Below are 21,057 nucleotides of genomic sequence, written 5' to 3'. Positions count from 1 at the left end.
CCAATCCCAAAACTCTCCACCATCCCAGGGTGCTCCAGCCTGGCCTTGGACACTTCCAGGGATCCAGGGGCATCCACAGCTTCTCTGGGAAAGCCATTCCAGCCCCTCCCCACCCTCACAGGGAGGAATTCCTTCCCAACATTCCACCTATCCCTGCCCACTGCAGTTTAAACCCGCTGCCCCCCATCCTGTCACGATCTGCCCCTACAAGAAGTCCCCCTCCCTCTTTTCTGGCCCAGTCCAAAGTCACCCCTCAGCTCTGCTCCAACAGCCAAACCCTGAGCTGAAGCACCAGACAGGAACAGGAGATAATTCCCTCAGCCACACCAGACAGTTCCCATCTAACTCGGGCCACGCTTTCCCAAATTGTGGGAGACCAGGATCCAGCTCCCTGCTTTGAAACAAACGTTGGAGACAATTCCAGTGAACCTGGCAAGGCTTCAGTCTGAGCCTTAACGCAGGAGAGCTCCACCCCTGACAGTCACCCAGGCCAGTGCACCCTTTCTGATGGAAATCGCGGAATGCCAGGATCTTCAAAGTTGGGAAAGCCCTCCAGGATCACCAAGTCCATTTTTAGAGAAAGATCACAAAATTCCATAATCACTGAGGCTGGAAAAGCCCTCCAGGACCATGGAGTCCCAGCTGTGCCCGATGCCCACCTTGTCCCCAGCCCAGAGCTCTGAGTGCCACCTCCAGGAATTCCTGGGACACCTCCAGGGATGGGCACTCCAAACCTTGCTGGGCATCCCCTTCCAAAGCCTGACCACCCGAATTCATCCCAAATTTCTCCCAAGAACGAAACCCCTGCCTGCAAAAGGCATTTTTGTTTGTTTCCTTTTTCTCGAGGCCGGGCCAAAAGCCGGTCACAAGAGCTGTGCAGAAACAATTTGCTCAGGGAAAGGCTCTCCCACTTTCTGCAAGGCCAGCGTTCCCATTCCACCCACTTACATTCCTGGATTAAGGGAAAATAAAATCACATCCGCAGGCCGGTCAGCAGTGACACAGGTCGAGATCCAGGAACGTGGCAAAGGGCTGGAAGAAAATTCCAGGCGTGGAAAGCTCCTTGGAGAAGTTCTGCACTCCTTCCAGCACCACCATCTCCACCAGGCCTCGTTAAGGAGGATTTTATCCCTTCAGCTCATTTGCATAATTGCGGCAATCAAAGGCACTACTTCACAGTAATAACTTTAATGGCACATTTTTCCTTAAACATTCTTTTTTTGAATGCACCGAGGTCGGTGCAGCCATGTGCCAGGAGAAATACAGGCAGGAGGTGACTCGGGGGGAATGTGGGGTGTGGAGAGGGACCAGTTGCTTTTTCTTTTGGGATTATTTCTGCTTTATCACGCTCAAGGTGCATCCCAGAACGGAAATATTTGTCAATTAAACAGCAGGCTGGTTGGTACACTGGGAATTTCCTGCTTTTTTCCCCCATTCATTTTGCTATTATTGTCTTATTAGGAGGGAATCTGGCTCGTTTCCAGGTTAAAACCAGGTTTTGGAAGGGAGAGTCCAAATCTCAGCCTTTGGTTTGGCTTTACAGAAACCTGGGGTGGTCTGAGTTGGAAGGGACCTTAAAGCCCATCCCATTCCAACCCCTGCCATGGGCAGTGCCACCTTCCACTGGAGGCTTTTCCTGAAAATTTGGACCTCTGGGCTGTATCCCTCAAATCCATGGAGATAAGAACATGGAGATAACATCTCCAAAGCTTCAGCAGCCTTGTAAGGTTTATTTTGAAGACAGGCAAGGACCACTGGCCTAATTTTTAACATAAAACACAGACTTAGAGCAAACAAGCTGAGATCCAACTGGAAGCTGACAGCAGAAGCCAGCTGGGATTTCCACCCTCCAGCTCCTCCTGTCTGTGTCCTCCAGAAAACCCAATTTCACCTCAAACCGCAGCTGTTCCACCAGTGCATCTCCAGCTCCATGGTGCTGGGACGTTCCTCATGGAAAGCTTCCCCAGGAGCACGGGAGCATCGTGGCTTTGCCCAAGCAGGCTCCACACCTCACCCCTGGGGCAGCGGATTTGGGGGAACACTTCCCCTCTTTAGCGGGGGGTCGTGTTTTCCTTTAGAGTGTTTTCCTCACTCTGAGGCTGACATCTTTACTTTTCCCCCTGGAAATATCTCTCAGCCCCAGCTTTACAGGCCCTGAACCAAAGCCTTGCCCCCAGTTTTACCGGGAACAGCTGCCTTTGGTGCTGGTTAGCACACAAGGGAACGGGCAGCAGCTGTGGCAGGCACATTCTTCTCTCTCTCAAGATTTTTTCATAGAGGAGCACAGAGAGAAGAAAGAGAAAACAATTTCTATTTCTGCTCTTTGTTTTTCCCATGTGGAATGTGTTTGGAGAATTGTTTACCTAAAATGATTGCTTAATTAGAGTCTAGTAAAGACTGTTGGAGCTGATGGCCAATCCAATTCACCTGTGGCTGCACTCTCAGAGAGGGTCACCAGTTGTGAGTTAGTGAGATATGGTAGTGAGAAAAGCAGGTTTGTAGTTTTAGTATCTCCTTTAAATAATATATCAATGGATTATAGCACAGTTCTAATAAAGAAACCATTCAGCTTCTGAACTGGAAGTCACACATCAGCATTCCTTCCCACCGCGTTCACCTGCGTTTACAATAAGCAGCTCTCCCTGCCACACGGGGAATGCACTGGGAAGAAACCAGGAACTCAGGAGAGGCCGTGTGGCTTCAGGCCCTGCTTCCTCAGTGCCCCCAGCCACAAGCTCATGCTGCAGCAGGCTGCTGACAGCAGATAAATGCCACCAGCCCCCAGACCAGCCCGGCTCGAGCCAAAGCCCCGCTGCCCTTTAAGGCAGGCCCAGCAGCATTAAACCCAGCCATGGGGCGAGGCTGGGCAGGGAATCAGACAAGCCATAAATTAAAGCAGAGGATATGAATTCCGTGCAGGCTGCAGCACTGGGGTTAACGTGGGTCTGGAAGCAGTTTAGGGAAAACCTGGAGTGGCTAAGGGCCAGCTCTGAGCTGAGCTGCTCTGGCCTAATCGTTTCCTTCAGGCAGGCTACTCCAGCTCACTAATAGGTTTTAATAAAAACTTCCAATTGGGCCAGTAAACCCCTCATTAAGCTGTTTTTAAAGCATGAATTTAAGAGGGCCGGGGGTAAAAGGTCAGGGGGAGTTTTTAATTCAGACCGGCTGGCAAAAGGTGCTGTTGTGATTGAAAACACCAGAGTTCAAGTGTCCAGGGCCACATAAACATCCGACTCTGTCACTAGACCTGCTTAAGTGACAGCTTGAAAAATAGATTTAATAAGACAGAGAGAAAAGTTTCCCACTCTTACAGCAGCAATAGGACCAGCAGATCCCAATATTAGGCAGGAGCAGGAATGGTCTGGGAAGCAGCTCCAGCCCTCCCATCCTGGTGTGGGGTGAATAAAGAGCAGCCCGTGGCCAGCTGGGTGCCCAGGCACTGCCAGGGGCTCTGGGATCCTCTGGGATCCTCTGGGATCCTCTGGGATCCAGGGTGTCCTGCTGGGAATGGAGCAAAGTGCTCTGGGAACAACACAGAGCAGCCCAACCCCACGTGCTGCTGCCAGGACCAGCAGTGCCATGGGATGCCAGCTTGGGAATCCTGTGCTGCCACGTGGAACGTCACAGAATCCCACACTGGACTGGGCTGGAGGGGAGCTTTAGGTTGGTCCAGCTCCACCCCCTGCCATGGGCACTTTTCCACTCTCCCGGGTCTACTCCAGCCTGGCCTTGGACTCTCCCAGGGATGGAGCAGCCACTGTTCTCTGCCAGGGAATTCTCTTGGGCAACCTCCCCCTCTGCAGAGGGGTCTGCAGCAATCTCCAGCTTAGCTCTGAGCTGGGCTCAGCCCATCCCCACCTTAAGCCAAGCTTTGGACCAGCACCTGTGAAGTTTGACCTCAGTTGTTTCATTTTCCTCTCATTTTCCTCCATGACCACAGAGCTGCTCTCCAGGCTGGTGCAGCTAAAGGAAAACTTCCCCCCTTCCCTGGGAACACTCACTGAGCAGAAACATCTCCTCCATCTCACCCAGAACCCCAGCTGCGCACTCGAACATTTAATTTTATGTCAATGCACATCTAAAATTCGAGATCCCTGAAGACCTTTTAAAAGAAAATCCTCCTTGGAACAATTTGCATTGAAGCAAAGAGTGAGGATTTAACAAGTGATGGAGAATTACATATACTCGCTCTCAACTTTTTATTCTACTTCTAATCAAAACACACTTCAGCTCAAATTCTGAGCTAATAGATGCAATATCAAACTGGGGGGCATTTTGGGCAGGAACTCAGTTATTTGCTCATTCCATGTTTACAGATAATGGAAAAAAACCTCCAGAGTTTGTTCAGGGATTGTCTTTTCTCCACACCAAAATGCACAAGGAAGTTTACTGGGAGAGGGAGGGGGGGAAAAAAGAAAATTTTTCTTTGCTTTTAAAATGTGCTTCTAAATCTGGCCTGCAAGGAGTGCAGGAGCCAGGCTCCTGGAATGATCCCTAAGGAAACATTTGCTTTGGCTCCAAACGGGACACTTTGGAGCATCAGGAGTCAAATGGGATCAGCTGCTCCTCCATCCTTTCTGTTTAATGATCCACTGATAGCCACGAGGGCAGCAGATGCATTCCTGCCTCTCCTGCCTGCTCCTTGCTGGGAACAGGGATCCTAGAACCACTGGGATAATTCAGGATCTCTCTGGACAGTGACCTCATTTTCCCTGGATTTCCACTCGCACAGATCCACTACAACTCACTCCATCCTTGCAGTTTTCCTGCTTTTAACTCCCCAGTGCCACCTTTTTTTTATTTTCTGACCAAGACAGACTCAGGACCCTCAAAGTTTCTTCTGAATATCTGGGGGCTCCTTAAAACCAGAAGGCAGAGCAGAAAAAAAAGAGGAAAAAGCCTGGAAAAGAGCAGCACCTTTTCCAAGCCTCTGCTAGAGCAGGGATAATAAATCCCTACATGGAATCAGATTTCCACTGGGAAAAGAAAGGAGTCCTTGGAGGCAGAAGCTTCCCCAGGAGCTCCTGCTCTTGGAGAGAACCCAGGGCCAGAATCAGCAAAGGTGGCACCACCACAGACCTGGTGGGGCAGTTTTGGTCTCATTCCGAGCCAGGAGAACATAGCTCCTGAATTTTCAGGAAGGATAAAGCAGAAATTGGCCCTGGGGGCTCTTTTTAATCCCAGCAGCTTAGAGGGAACCTGGAGAGAGAGGCAGAGCTGAGCCAGGCCAGGCCACCAAGACTCCTGGAAGGGGCTCCAGCAGGGAGAACATGAGGGAAAGGCCTTGGAACAGCAAAACTCCAGGAGAAGATTTAGGCTGAGGAGGGAGAAGCCAGGAAAGCTCTGGAGAAGCAGCCTGGTCCTGCAGCTGTGCTCCAGGGAGGGCAGGCAGCGCATCCAGCCATCCATCCCAACAATCCATCCATCCATCCATACCAAAATCCATCCATCCATCCCATCCCAACAATCCATCCATCCCATCCCATCCCAACAATCCATCCATCCCATCCCATCCCAACAATCCATCCATCCCATCCCATCCCAACAATCCATCCATCCCATCCCAACAATCCATCCATCCCATCCCATCCCAACAATCCATCCATCCATCCATCCATCCCATCCCAACAATCCATCCCAACAATCCATCCATCCCATCCCAACAATCCATCCATCCCATCCCATCCCAACAATCCATCCATTCATCCCATCCCAACAATCCATCCATCCCATCCCATCCCAACAATCCATCCATCCATCCATCCCATCCCAACAATCCATCCATCCCATCCCAACAATCCATCCATCCCATCCCATCCCAACAATCCATCCATCCATCCATCCCATCCCAACAATCCATCCCAACAATCCATCCATCCCAACAATCCATCCATCCATCCCATCCCAACAATCCATCCATCCAGCCATCCATCCATTCCAAAAATGTACCCATCCCATCCAGCCATTCCAAAACTCCATCCAGCCATCCCATCCCACCCATCCAGCCAGGAACAGCCTCACCAGAACAGTGCCCTTCCAAAAATAAGGAGGAGAAGTGGCCCTGGATCTGGATCTGTGCCCATCCACAGGGAAGGACCCAGGTGCCTCCAGCATGCCCTCACTGAGGGCACCCCGCTGGGTCCAAAGCCAGGTTTACAGCAGAGTACCACTAAACTAAGCCTAAAGTGACCCCAGCTCAGCTGCCTGCAGAGCAGCACAAGGCCTGGCTGATGCCCACTCCAGGATCTGCATCCCCGAGCAGCTCCTCAGCTTCCAGGGAGCCACAGCCCAACCTGGGGCTCTGCACTCCTGGTTCCCAGCTCCTTCCCTCCACTGAGGAGGATTTTTAATCACTTTTCCCCACCAGGAGTAAGAGCAAAGAGCAAAACCTGTGGCAATACCAGCTGATCCCACAGCTTGTTGTTACTTCCAGGCTCTGGAGTTCTTCAAAATCCACAGGGACAGCCTGGAGATTGAATGGAGGCTACCAAAACCCATTCTGAGATGTAGCAAAAAAAAAAACCTCCACACTTCCTGGAGGGGGATAGGAAGCAGTCAGCACTTAACAAAGAACTCTCCAGGATTTTTCCTTTTTTTTAAAGGATCTTGCTTTGAAGTAGATGCTCCCAAAGCATGAGGCTTCCAGAGCTCAGCAATATTTAATGTACTGCCCCAGCAATGGATGACAATGTTGTTGTTTCAGCTATATTATAACAAAAATATTGTGGTTTTCCTGTGCTCTAACAAAAGGAACTGGAGATTTACATCTCCTTCATCTCATTCCGAAGGAGCCCTCACGCCAAAAACGGGGAAGGGAGAGACCCCACTGCGTACAAAGGGCTCCTTGGAGGGGGATCTCCACTTGGGACACAAGGAAAAGCCAAAAAAATATGAAACACCACTTGAAAAAAAAAAAAAACAAACCGTTTTTCAACACCCATCAGCAGCACACCCAGAGGGTGAGCAACTCCAGTCCAGCCCTCTGGGTTTGTGTTGTCCTGGATTGAATATCCACATTTAACAGGGAGGAATTATCTGGAATGCTTTATGGAGCAGAATGGAGAAGTCTCCACATTCTGGCCTCCACTTGAAGAAGCTCCACCTCAGCATTCCCAGAAAGCCTCAGGCAGTTCAAGGAGCAACTTGAATTCCAGAACATTCCACTGGGAATGAGGAGACAGCCGCAATTCCCAAAAGGAAAAGGGCCCAAACCTCCCTGGGACACACAAATGGAATTTAGCCATTCTTGTGCCTCCTTTCTGAATAACCAGATTCCATCTGGGAACACAAATCCCAATTCCAACCACGATCCAGAGTCCTTCTCCACCCACCCAAACCATGCCAATCCTGAAGGGAGAACACGCAGCCAAACAGGCTGATTTAAGGTGCTATTCCATGGAATTCCCAGAAAACCAGCAGTTCTCCCAATATTTCCACAGACAGGAATGCTTCCAGCAGGATTTCTAATCTTCCATTTAAGAATGGGTTGGAAAACTGCAAAAAAAAAAAAAATCCAACAGGGAAAAGAAAAATTCCAACCTCCAAGAGAGCAACACCTGCAGCTCATGCCAGGAAAAACCCAGGATAGGAGTAAGAGGTTCCTGATATCCAAATCACCTGTGGAAAGGGAATTTGGGAGGAAGAGATTCCCTCCCAAGAAAGTCCTTCAATCCCTTCATCCCAAACATGACCCTTCCATCAGCTCTCCTCAGGCTCAATTTACAGAATTTCCTTTCTTTAAGGGCACGTGGGCAGAAAGAAATGCAGGGAAACTTAATCAAAAATCAATGCAGTGAAATTCAATCAAAAGCTTAATAAAAGAATAAACTTCATTAAAATACGCTTAAGTTAAAAAAAAAAAACCAACAAAAGAAAAACAAAATTTAAATATGCCATCAAAAGAAGAAAAAAAAATCAAAATTTAAACATGCCAGAGGAAGAGCAAACAAGCTGGAATAATGGAAAGGCTACATACCCACATATGCATCAACAAAATATTACTGCAGCTTTTGGCTCATTTTTAGTCACTTACCAAAGGAATACCTGCAAAACAAAATGAAGAGAAAGCCAAAGAATTAAAACTGGGGCTGATAAATTCCAGGGAACGACGTCTCGTGCTGGTTTTGTTCCTCACTTCCAACATTTGGGGTTTCAAAACGCTGTCAGGGAGCACAGGAAAGTCCCGAGTTGCACAAGATGCACCATAAAGGGGCAAATGCTGCTGCATGGAAACGGGAGAGGAGAAAATTCCTGAATTTCTGGGCTGCTCAGCACTCCAAGGAATTGCTTTGGCCAAAGCAGCAGACACAAAAGGAAAATCCCTGCCCCAAATCCCAGCAGGTCTGGGCTTCCCAAGGGCTGCTCCTGCTCTTCCCACTGCGATTCCCTCCAGCCTCAGCTGCAGCACGGCGAGTTCCTGTAAAATTACCAGTTCTGACCAAAACTGACTGCTAATCCCAAAGCTGAGCAAGTTTTCAGATGCTCTTCTTCAAATTGTGCTTATTCCCAGCATGGCTTCAATCCCACACCAGGAATTTGTATTTATTTGTATTTGTTTATTTATATTTCTATATTAATATGGATTTGTATTTATTTGTGTTTGCTTATTTATATTTATATATTTATGTGTATTTATACATATTTGTATTTGTTTATTTATATTTGTATATTCATATCTATTTATATTTATTTATATTTGTTTATATCTGTATATTTATATGTATTTGTATTTATAAGTCTTTGCATTTATTATTTAATGTATTGTCGTTTATTATTTATTGCATTATTGTTTATTGCATTATTATTAATTGCATTATTATTAATTGTATTTATTTGCAATTGTTTATTTTAGTAATTATTTAATATTTTATTTATTTATAATTATTTATTATTTATTGTATTTATTGTTGTATTTATTAGTAATTTATTAGTAATACAATTGTAATTGTATTATTGTAATTGTATTATTATTTATTGTAGTTACTTGCAATTGTATTGTAATTGTATTATTATTTATTGTATTTGTTAGTAATTGTTTATTTGATTATATTTGTATTACTTGTATTTGTTCATTTATATGTATTTGTATTTGTTTACTGAGTTTATTTGTATTTATATGTATTTATTGATTGATATTTGTATTGATATGTATTTATTTATATTTGTATTGATATGTATTTATTTATTGATTTGTATTTGTATTTATATGTATTTGTTTAATGATTTATATTTGTATGTATTTGTTTAATGATTTATATTTGTATTTATTTATATGTATTTGTATTTGCAGCATATTAAACTAACCACCCAAAAAAACCCACCCCCCAATACTAAGAAACACACCAGATTCCAAACATTTTTAGAAGGATTTGCTACAACTGAAAATCTCCTGAATAAGTTGCATTTTATACTCATCACTGATGGCTTTTTGAACCAATCAACCTCAATATTTCACACCATATTTAACAACAACTTCCTGCAGGTTTACTGATGTATAAAGAGAAAAACAAAAAGCAGGATAATTTGTAATTTAATCAATAATAAAAGCAGCTTTTAATGAAGTTATTTGTCATTAAGGGAACCTCACTCTGCTGATCTCCACCAGGCTCCTGGTGCTGCTCAACACCAGCTCGCAGGAATTATTCTCATTTCTTGGCACAAGTTAAGAACCCCCTGAGGCTCATTAAAAACACACGCCCAGCCCTCCCCAAAATGAGGAATTAATAAAATATTGTATTTTGCTGAACCACATGAAGTTCTCTGACGTGTGCCTGGTGCTGATTACATCAATCCAGGCTCCCGGCCTCGTCATGTGATGACAGGCAAACACTTGTGGATTTATTTCTCTGAAGAAGCCTGTGAGACAAATGCCAAGGAAACCAAACCAAATGGCCCGCTCCGAATCCATAAAACCAGCAGGAATTCTTGCAGGGATTTCTTCGTTTTTAATAGGTACAAGCAGGGCAGGTACCCAATTCCCATGGATTTCAGGCTGGGGTTTAGAATTTAATCACCAGTTTTCCTTTTCAAGGTGGCTACAACGAGTGAACAGAAGTATTTATTAAAAAAATGTGGGGTTTGGGTTGTTGTTGGTTTGTTTTTTTGGTTTTTTTTTTCACATTTTGGTATTTGAAACATTCCCAACAGATAATAAGGAGAAACATTTGATTTGATTTTGCAGGCTTGGGGGTAAATTTCACCTGCAGAACTTTCGATCTGCACGTTGTCAAACGCAGAAATTCTGCTGATTCAAAGGATATTTCACTTGGATTGCATAAGATTCTGCTGATTCAAAGCATATTCCACTTGGATTGCATAAATCCCATTAAAAAGTGATGTCACAGCTGCTTTCTGCTGGGAGAGACAACATTTTTAGCCCTGACTTGTCAGGGGAGGAAAATCCATGTCCCACTTAGCCAGGATCAGCTGGGAATCATAAACATCATTTAATATTTGAGTTAAATTGTTTTCACCACCTTGTCCTGATGATTAATTCTAGCTTCAGTATATTCCTGGAAAGGAAAAACTGAGAGCAAAACCTGCTTTGAACCCCATTATTCCCAAGGAAAACACTTCCTGCTGTCAGGGCTTTGAGGACACGGCTCTGCAAAAGCTCCCAGGGAGCAGGAATTCCCCACCTGACACAAAATGCCACCTTTTCCAGAGAATTCCTTTTTTCCTGCATGCAGAGCAGGAGGGATGATGGTTTTTGCTTGCTGGAGAAGGAGCTCATCAGCCAGACTTGCCCCATAAATTCACATTTCCTTCTCCACTCAGCTACCCCATAGAGCTGCACAGGTTATTTAATGCAGGAGTTGTTTGGGACAGGGGTCTGTAAACCGGCAAAATATCCCCAAAAATATGTATTCCAAATAGAGTCCATCAAAAACAGGACAAACCAGGCAGATTTTACCTTCGCATCTATAAACTCTGTTTGTTTCACAGCTATAAATTCTGGACGTTCTGAGGAAAACCCAGCTGAATTTGTAACAACAACAGAGTAAAACCAGTTCCACCCCAGCAGTGCCCAACACCAGCAGCTCCTCCCAGCTAAGTTCCCACAGGCAGAGAATTCCCTGCTCATCCCTAAATCTGCAGCTGGTGTTAACAGCTCCCACTGCTGCTCCCCACGCAGAACATCCCCCATGGAAAGTGATCCCAGATGGCAACTTCCATCTCCATCACCAATCCCGCTCCTTGCCTGGGCTCTGGAACCTGGGATGAGGGAGAAGGTATTGGGTACAAGGATATTTTCTATTCTCCACCAGGATTTGGTCCCCAAAAGGAGGTTTCCAGGAGGTGTCCACACGGTGGGAGCTCCCCTGGGAGGTATCCCATCCCTGGGAAGGTTGGGAATGTGGCATTTTAACTCTGCAGGTCTTCCCTCTGGCAGGGAGGGATGGATCCCCATATCCCAGGGGGTCACCTGCCCTGGAGCAGCCCCAGGCCACAGCAGGCAACCAAAAGGAGCTTCCTTCCAAAATTCCAGCCACAGGGAAAGCTGCACGAGCCACCTGCCACGAAGCCAGCAGGGTGTTAAGAAGGGTTAAGCCATGGAAGCACAGAAAATGTGGGAAATGCACCTGTCCCAGGAGAGGATTGTGAGAGAATCACCTCAGCCAGAGGCCTGGCCAGGCAGAAATTGGGATTTTCCCTCCCTCTGCAGGCATCCAGCCTGGGATTATTCCACGTGGGCATTTTGGAGGCTTTTCCTTAAGCCTGACCTGGATCTTCCTTCCCACCACACAAGCCAGCAGCTTCTTGTCCTGTCCCCAGAGAGACAGGACAGAGAACAGGATCATCCTGGCATGGTTTGGGTTGGAAAGAGCCCAGATCCCATCCAGTGCCACCCCTGCCATGGCAGGGCCACCTCCCACTGTCCCAGGTGCCCAAGCCCTGTCCAGCCTGGCCTGGGACACCTCCAGGGATGACTCCACAACCTCTCTGCTTCTTTCACACACCTTATCTCTGTCTCCTTCCCTTCAGCTCATTAATTTAATTCACTTTTTCCCTCAGCTAATCCAACTCAGCTCCTTCAGCTTTTCCCCCCGTGCCAAGGTTTGAGCCTCTCCTGTGCCCGCAGCCACTTCCAGAGCAAAGGGACACCCAGACACTGCCACTTCCCTGGCTCTGAGCAGTGGAAAAACTCATCCACAGCTTCCAAAAGTTTCTGAGAGCTTGCTGGAAAACCACAATATACCAACCAAATTAAAGCTGTAAACACTTAGGATGGAAAACACCCTTTTTTTTTTTTTTTTCCTGGGACCTGGGGATTCACTTCCCCAGTCCAATTGGGAAACATCCCTGGCAAAATCCCTCAAAACGAGATCCAGGATTAGCCTGGTGCACCATTATTTTCAGAACATCATTAACTTAAAAGTGTGGGGGTAAGAAACCTATTTGACAGCTGGTTTTGGTCCCTGCCAAGCCTTCAGCACTGCACAGCCATGGTGGGGGGAGGAAATCGGCTGGAATGGGAGCAAACGAGACCAGTCTGGTTTCTGGATTCGCTTTCTTGTGGTCACAGAGCTCTAAGAGCTGGGATTCTGTGCTCTGTAATTACAACATCCACACTGGAACGGGAGGAACAGGGCTAACATTAAAAATAAAGGAGAAGGAGGTTTGCTCCTCGTGCTGGGAAAGGTGCCTGGGCAGGGCTGGAGCCAAGCAGGGGGTGAGGAATGGGATGTGCATCCGCCTGGCTCTTCCCAAAACAGCACACTGTGCTCCCCTGGCAAGGCCTGGTCAGGAGAGCAAACGGGAATTACGCAGCTGAGCCCCAGCACTCACCAACTCTGCCCACGCTCCTTCCCAAAGTCCAAAATGATTCCAAAGCCTGGCTCAGGTGACTGCCCAGGTTGACAGACTCCAGTGGTGCTTGCTCTGGTCAAATCCTGCCAGTGCTCAGGTGGCAGCTTTGGGAACCCCACTGGGAAAACGGGAACAGAGCCCAGGCTGAGCATCCCCAGGCTGGGAGGAGCCCCAGCAGCAGATGCACAGCTGGACACCGATGGAAAACCTCGGCATCAGCTTCAGCCTGGACACACCCAGCACCCAGAACCAGTGGGAATCACCTCCTGAGCACTGCTGGGATCCTGCTGCTACCAGCAGAAAGGTTCTGCAGGTAAAATCCCAGCAAAGCAGCATGTCAGTAGGTGGTTGATTAAAAAAGGAATCCCTTAATTGCATTAAGGAATCTCTCTGGGGGTGGCCCCCGCTGCCCAGCACTCGGCAGCACTAACCCAGCCATGGATCAGCTCCTCCAAACCCCAGCTGAGCAGATCCCACTGGCACCTCCCAAGGGCTGCTCCCACCCCAACCCCAACCCCAACCCCAACCCGGGGCAAGGAGGGGAAACCCTGCCCATGCTGGGAGAGGGGGAGAACACTCAGAGCTTCATTTCTGCCATCAGCCACGATTCAGTTTCCATCCCTCACCCCAGATGTGGTTCTCATTAGCTTCATTAGCTCCCAGTTGTGCTGCAAGGCAGCGGTGTCACATGGAATTAATCTCTGTTTTCATTAATGTGTCATCCCCAGCGCTCAGGGCTGCTCGCAGCATTCTTTGAAACCGATCCATTCCCTCTCTTCTGGGCGGGGAGGAAGTGCCAAAAAGCAGCTTCCTGGGCAGGAAGGATGACCCCCTGAGATCCTGCAACTCTGGCTTGATGTTTGCAGAGATCATCTTTTCTTGCTGGGGACGGAGGGAGGGCAGCTCCGAGCAAAAGGGATGCGAGGCTGAGATAACAAAGAAATTCCTGAGTTTCCCTGCCAAGGCCTGATTAAGGAATAAGATATTCTGGCTTTTCTAGGTGTTGTTTCTGGGGTATTTTGGCGAGCTGGGAAAATAAAGCCAGGTTGCAAAAAGGGTTCTGTTTACAAGGCACTAAAACCCTCCAATTTAGCAAAGGCACCAAGGTGATATTGGTTAGTGAGATTTATCTAAAGATATTTCTTTTTAATACAAAAAACTGGACACTGGATTCAGGCACAGCAGGAATTTCTGCTTCCACTTCCACCCTGAATGGAAAGCTGGTCTCAGTTAAAGAATTACAGCCCCTCAGTACAAGCCTGTATCACTTCCAGACATGATAAAGCAGGATGGAGACTGATGGGAAGCCCCTGCCAAGGTCACCCTGTCAAGCACAGCTGCCACATCCATTCCTGCCTGTGCAGTGATCCCTGAGAACTTCCCACGTGTCCTGATAAAACCCAGGACACCCAGGTTGGAAAAAAAAAAAAAAAAAAAAAAAAAAAAAAAAAAAAAAAAAAGCAAAAGGTCTTCCTGAATTATCCAAACTGCTTCAAAACCCCTGAGCCACCGATTCCTGCTGCCTTGGGCTGCTGGGAGATTTTCCAAGGGGGATTTTTCATCTGCTGCTTGGGACAGGGCTCCTCCAGGCCAGAGGAAAGCCCAGGACGGGCAGAGGGATGGAGCTGGGATAGTTGGGATTGTTCAGCCTGGAAAAGCTTCAGGGTGACCTAACTGTGACCTGCCAGGACCTGAAGGGAGCCTGCAAGAAAGAGGGAGAGAGAGGATTGACCAGGAATGGAGGGATGCCTTCAAACTGGCAGAGGGCAGGGTTGGGTGGGATAGTGGGAAGGAGGGTGAGGATGGTGAGGTCCTGGTGGCCCCTGGAAGTGTCCCTGGCCAGGCTGGACAGGGCTTGGAGCAGCCTGGGGTTGTGGAAGGTGTCCCTGCCCATGGCAGGGCTGGAATGGGATCATCCTTAAACTCCCTTCCAAACCAAACCACTCCAGGATGATCCTGTCCACACTCTTGTGCCCTCAGCATCAAAGGGTCACAAACAAAAGTGCTCAAAAATGGGAATGTTTTGCCAAATCCAGCCCTGATTCACACCCTGGCTGCTTTCCACCCCGGAGTAAGAAACTCAAAGACCTGGCTCCAACCTTTCCTGGGCTGGATCACTCTGGACAAAGCACCTAAAGTCTCAGAACCCAAAGGTGGAGAAAATAAGAGGGAAAAAGCACTGGAAGAGGTTCATTTAATGGCCACTCACGTGCTCCTGGAGAGGGAAAACACTCCCTGAGCACCTCCTGAGCCCCAGCAGCCACTGGAGCTCAGCCTGACCCAGCCCTCAGCTTGCCCTGATTAAACCCTGCATGGTTCAAGTGCTTTTTAATGAGAATAAACCCCACAAAGCCTCCACCACGCTCCAGCCCTTCCTCTTTCTCTGCTGCAGATGAACTCCTGAGGACACTCATTTAATTGCAATTAAAGCACCTGCCTCAGAGCCAAGCCTTCCTGACCTGCTGCACACTTGGCCTTCCAAAATGTCCTTCAGTGTGAAGCTTCCAAGCTGTTCTGTTCCAGCATCTCAAGATGAAAAACCACCAGGAACTTGGGGGCAGAAACTGAGGCACCTCCTCCCCACTGGGCAATTTTTTGGGCTTCAAAGGGCACATTTCATATTCCTTGCAGGATAAAAAGGTGCTGCCTGGTCCTTCTGTAGCCTCCCCAAATCCCTGCCTGATCCTCCTCTAGCCCCCCCAAATCCCTGCCTGGTCCTTTTGTGGCCCCCCAAATCCCTGCCCCCCCCAAATCCCTGCCTGGTCCTTCCCTGGCCCCCCCAAATCCCTGCCTGGTCCTTCCCTGGCCCCCCCAAATCCCTGCTGGCAGCAGCTGCACCACCCTTTTCCCCAAGGGAAGAACACACTAAAAAGAACCTCGTGCTACAACATTTTATTTATTGCCTTGTTTAACTTATTCCCTTGAGCTCCTGTAACTCAACCAGAAAGAAAATAAAGGATTTAAAATCCCACAATCCCAGCTTTTTTTTTTTTTTTTCCCTTTTTTAATCTGTGCTGTCTGACAATGGGCAATGAGCTTTGGGAACACAAGAACCCAGGGGAAGGAAGGGTTTTCAGATGCCAGTTGGAAATGCTGGAAGGGAGGAAACAACAGGAGAAGAAACAGGAGATCAGTGGCAGAGTAGCTGAAAAGTTTGTTTCTATAAGAAAATGTAATAGCTCTCTGGAGACACCTTACTGGGGGATAAAAGTGAATTTATCCCAGAATTACTCAGTCATTTTAGAAGTGCATTAGTGACTCTGGTACAGAAACTGATTTAATTCCGCTGAAATTCCTGCAGAAACCGATTTAATTCCTGCTGGAAGCCTCTCCCACAGAGCTTGTCCTGCTCAACCCCACAAATGGAGACTTCTGGAGTCACCTGCCACAAGGATTTTGGCTAAACCAACCAAGCTTCTCCCATCTTCTTGTTTAAATGGATGAAAACCCAGGCTAGGAATATTCAGGAGGGAGGAAGTGGGGAGAAAGGCAAAGCCACTTGTATGGGACCAGTGGAGCTGCACTCTGGACAAGCTGGATTTGCAAAATTGATGTTGGGCTAGGAGGAATTCCCACAAAAATCTTTTTTAAAGATCTTGAAACAGCTTCTACTCGACTCAAACTGACTGCTGTCATTTTACTCCTGCAGAAATGACAGGAATAATCAAGGTTAAAATGAGCATAATGATTCAGCACTTCACCCAACAGGTCAGGTATTAAATATTCCTCTGCCCTGGCAGATTTTGAACTTCTTTACAGTCTCCTACTTCAAAAGGAAAAAGTTCAAAGTGGCAGATGGGGAAAAAAGAAAAAAAATAAAGAAAAACACCAGTATTTTAAGGCAGACACACTGAGCTCCTGATGGAAGTGTGACACCATCACATGGGTGGCCTTGACCCCAAACACACCCAGGTTTAGTTTGCACAGAGCCACAGCTGGTTTGGGAAACACTGTGCCCAGAACGACAAAAACTGCCACACTTCAAGGTGGAAAGCACTGGCAATCAACCCCACACTTCCCAGGCACCAAAATAAATAAATAAATTTCCCTGCCAGGTCACTTCACTTTGAGAACCACCAAAGTGCATCTTTGGGGCAGGCACATTCTTCTCTCTCTCAGGGTTTTTTCATAGAGGAGCACAGAGAGAAGAGAGAGAAAACAATTTCCATTTCTGCTCCTTGTTCTCCCATGTGGAATGTGTTTGGAGAATTGTTTACCTGGGGTGATTGCTTGGTTGGGCTCTGGTGAGGATTGTTTGAGCTGATGGCCAATCCAACCCACCTGTGGCTGCACTATCAGACAGGGGCACCAGCTGGGAGTTAGATATAGTAGTTAAAACAAGTAGGTTTGTAGTTTTAGTATCTCCTTTAAATAGAATATTAATGGATTATAGCACAGTTATAATAAAGAAATCATCCAGCTTCTGAGCTGGAGTCACACATCAGCGTTCCTTCCCACCGCGTTCACCTGCATTTACAACACATCTGATTTCAGGCTGCTGGGAGTCCAGGACAATGAACTGCCAAAGCCAAGGGACACAAGCCAGGCCTGGTTCTTGGGATTTTAGGCTGCCCAAATACTCTTTACCCTGCAAGCAGCTCAGAGGAGCAGTTTTTTGAGGGGTTTAAGACCCGCCAAGCCCTCAGCTGTGCTGTCCCCAGGCCTGTGGATATTCCCCAGCTGCCAGGTGGGGCCAGGGCAGGCAGAGAACGTGTCCTGCCCTTCAAAGGCCACACTCTGCTCTTCTAAAGCTTCCCCTGGCTGAGCCCAAGCCAGCTGGGCAGCAGTTGAAAGAGCTGCTCCTTCAGCAGCCCAAAACAAATAGGGACATTTAAAATTAAAATAGACAAAAAGGCGATAAAAGGAATAAATTGTCCCTCACTGGCCTAAAGAAGAGAGCTCTATTCCTGCTGATCCTGCTGGACCTTCCCTGGAGTGGCTTCCCAGGGAGGCTCAGCAGAGGATTTTGGTGGATGGGGAGAGCCCAGGGAGTGGCACACAGGAGCCCATGCTGGCCAGTGGATAGGGACAGCAAGATTGTACCAAAAAAAAAAATCAAAATAATGTTTTTATTTTGAGTCACTGGATGATTTTTTTTTTTTTAATTTGGGCCACAGGAAGAATTTCCTGCTCATTTCAGAGACCTCTCTGCTGGGCTGCCTCACCACTCCAGCCAGGAATGCCTGGCATGGTCCTTCCCACTTCAGGAGAGCTGTGCTCTCCTGCAGGTGGCTCTGGAGAAGCAACAGAACCCATCAAAACCTCTCAGCCTGCCCCAAACTGGGAGCAAGACAATCACTGCACCACCTAACCCCACCTACAAACCCGTGTGAGAAGGAAGGTTTAAAGGCAGCCTTGGTTTTAAGGGCAGCACTGCAGCTTTTGGGTACTCTGAGCTCCTCCCTTTCCAGCACCACAGCTCCTGAAGGACAGGGAGGACTGAGCGAGTCCTGCTTTGCTCTTTCCCTGTTTCCCTGCACGGGAAGCAGCCTGCATCCCTCTTTCCAGGCAGTTCCATGTCACACTGCAGGCACCACAGGAATAATCTGGGTTTGGCCCATTCCAGAGGAGCTGATGGAAAATGAGCCCACAGCTGGATGAGCTGGGCTGCTTGGAGTCTTCTCCCTCAGCCCTTCCCAAGAACCACCTCATTTCCTGTTTAATACTGAAATTAAGCAGAAAATCAGCTGAGGGAACACCTCTAATCCCCCCTTTTCTCTTATCCCTTCCCCCTTGGTGTGCTTTTGTTGCACACCAGGCTAAATTTCACCCTCCAAATCTCAAGGAGCAAAGGAGGGGGAAAATAAAAATAATCCAGCCTTATCTCTACTATCAGGAGTCAATTCCTTTCAACCACAACAGGCTCCAGGTGCATTCCTGCCAGGATCATTGTCCTGGAGCTGGGAGGGGACCCCAACCCTCATCCCTGAGCTTCCCCCTGCTCAGGAACTGGGCTTTGGACAAGGGCTGGCGAGGAGAGGGAAAGGCTCCTCTCTGTACCCCCATCTTTGCCTCTTCCTTAAAAAAAGGTGCCAAAGCAGCCACTCAGAGCTCAGCAGGCACAGCTGGAATTATTTTGGGAAGACCTCAGGAGTTCTGCAGGACTGCCAGAGGAGTCAGCACCCCCCATGCCAGGAGAAGTGGGAGCAGAGGAGAGGCACAGCACCCACTGCTCCAAGACACGGAAAAAAACACATTCCAGGTGGGTTTTAAAAAAAAAAAAAACAAAACTACAAGAGCTCTACAGCACCAGCACAGGGAGCACTCCAGAGAGCTGTGGGCACTAATGAAGAAAGCCTGTCTTAATTATCCCACTGCTCCAGCAATTAACAGCTCAAACCTCCAGCCTTGGATTCACCAGAGCTCAGCTACAAAACCATGGCAGCTTCAGGGGGGAGGTTGCTGGCATTTTTTTTTCTTTCTCCCCTCCAAACAGAAACGCAATGAAGAAGAAGCCAAGGATCACAGCCAGGTTTTGCTCCTGTATCCCTGGAAGCCAGAGCAGGAGGATGCTTGAATTCCTGCCCTTTCACATTAAAACACCTAGAAAATAGACAAGAAGTCCTGGAATAATTTGGAAACAGGCAGTGGAAAACCATCCACTGAGTTATTTGTCCAACTCTGGGCTTGGTCTCACAGCTTTAGGTTGGTGCTGAGTTAAGAGCTCAGAGAATGGAGCTTTTCAGAGGCTGTTCTCCTTCACCCACTTACATTCCAGCTGGAGTAGGATGGCAGTGAATGGGGCAGCACATGCAAACCCTTAAAATCAAATCCACTCAGCCCATCTGTGGGGAAAAGGTGTCCTGCTTTGTAAGGCCAGAAAATTTGGGAAGAATCTCCCTGGGCACCTCTTGATGGAAGAAGCTTCTCCCTCCACGTGAGCTCAGCTGCAGGCAGAGGCACCTCAGGAGGTGACCTGATGAAATTTGGGGTTTTCAGGGCACATCCTCTGTCAAACAATGCATTTGGGGCCTTGACAAGAACAAGGACAACCAAACCCCTTTATTTTAGCACCACAGCCCTCCCCTGCAGCAGGGTGACTAACAAGAGTCAGGGTTTCTCCTTTTTTCCCCCCCACCAAACTGTCTGTGCTTAGCCTGAAGCACAGAACTGCAGCTCTCTCCTGGGCAGAGCTGAAAACTCAGAAACCACCCTAGAAGCAATTATTGAGGGAATTCCCTTGCAACAGCCATGAGGGGAAGCACTGCAGAGCTGGGATAACACAGTGTGGAATGCCACGGAATCATGGGATGGAGCCACAGGGATCATCAAACCCCACCCTGCACCAATGAACAGAGGAGAACTCAGGGCAGAGATCCCAGGTAAGACAGAGCTGGGACATTCCAGAAGTCATTTGTGCCCATAAATCATTCCTGCCAGGTGCTGTCCTTCGCTCACATTCCTACATGGATAATCTGGTGAGGAGCAATCACAAATTGGACTGGAAACCCAAACTGCACCAGGGAAAAAGCAGAGCAGAGGGACTGAGAACCCACCAGATCTGTCCAACGTTGACCAGGGAGAGGTAGAGGAGCCACAGCAGCGACATGAGGACCATGTTGGCACAGCCAGTCAGCAGCACAAAGGCTGCCACTGCCAGGCCAGCCAGGGCCAGGCAATCCAAGGTGCTGTCCATGGCAGACCAGTCCAGGAACCAGATGAGCGTGGGTGCATAGCTCAGGGCACCCAGGCCGACCTTCCCCTTGAAGTATTTCTTGACATCCTGCAGGTAGAGCTTGCAGGGGAGCAGCCCCCTCTCTCCTATCAGCTGCTTGTTCTGCTGGAAGGCCACCAGGAAGGCCACGACTGCAAGGGAACAAGGAGAGGGAAAAACTCTGTGAGGAATCACCCAGGATGAGGGAGCTGATTTGAATGCAGAGCTAGAGAAGCCATCCTGGGAAGGAATTTATTCCCAAGTCCTTATCTCCATTAAAATCCAGCACAGCCATTAGAGTGCCCAGCAAAAGGTTCCCTGGCTTGCACCTGGAGGATCTTTAAGGCCCCTTCCAAGCCAAACCACTCCAGAATTCTGTGGTTGCTATGAACCACAATGCAGCAGGCAAAGGAATTCTATAAATCCTGTCTTGGCTTTGGAGAACAGATCTCCACCTTCACATAACATTACCTGGGCATCTATCAAGTACCTGAATCTTTTCCTTGTACTGAAAACACTTCATAGATCAAAATATTGTTAATTAGACAGCTTAAGCTCATCTACACCATTAATGATGGTGTTCACAGAATCCC

General features: G+C 47.9%; 1 protein-coding gene across 4 annotated transcripts in view; it reads right to left on the bottom strand.

Annotated features, from left to right (window-relative positions):
• Nucleotides 1-21,057, bottom strand: part of LMF1 (lipase maturation factor 1) — a 146,860-nt gene that overhangs the window by 117,923 nt on the left and 7,880 nt on the right. For 3 of the 4 annotated variants that reach the window (XM_068207260.1, XM_068207264.1, XM_068207263.1), the window contains exon 2: nt 20,296-20,616. In XM_068207260.1, coding sequence (XP_068063361.1) covers nt 20,296-20,616 — 321 coding nt within the window. Of the gene's footprint in view, nt 1-8,032; nt 8,044-20,295; nt 20,617-21,057 lie in introns of all 4 variants that reach the window. The other variant, XM_068207261.1, reaches the window with a different exon arrangement.

This window comes from Anomalospiza imberbis, chromosome 16, assembly GCF_031753505.1.
Source record: "Anomalospiza imberbis isolate Cuckoo-Finch-1a 21T00152 chromosome 16, ASM3175350v1, whole genome shotgun sequence".
Classification (NCBI taxonomy): Eukaryota; Metazoa; Chordata; class Aves; order Passeriformes; family Viduidae; genus Anomalospiza; species Anomalospiza imberbis.
This window is presented reverse-complemented; position numbering and strand designations above follow the sequence as displayed.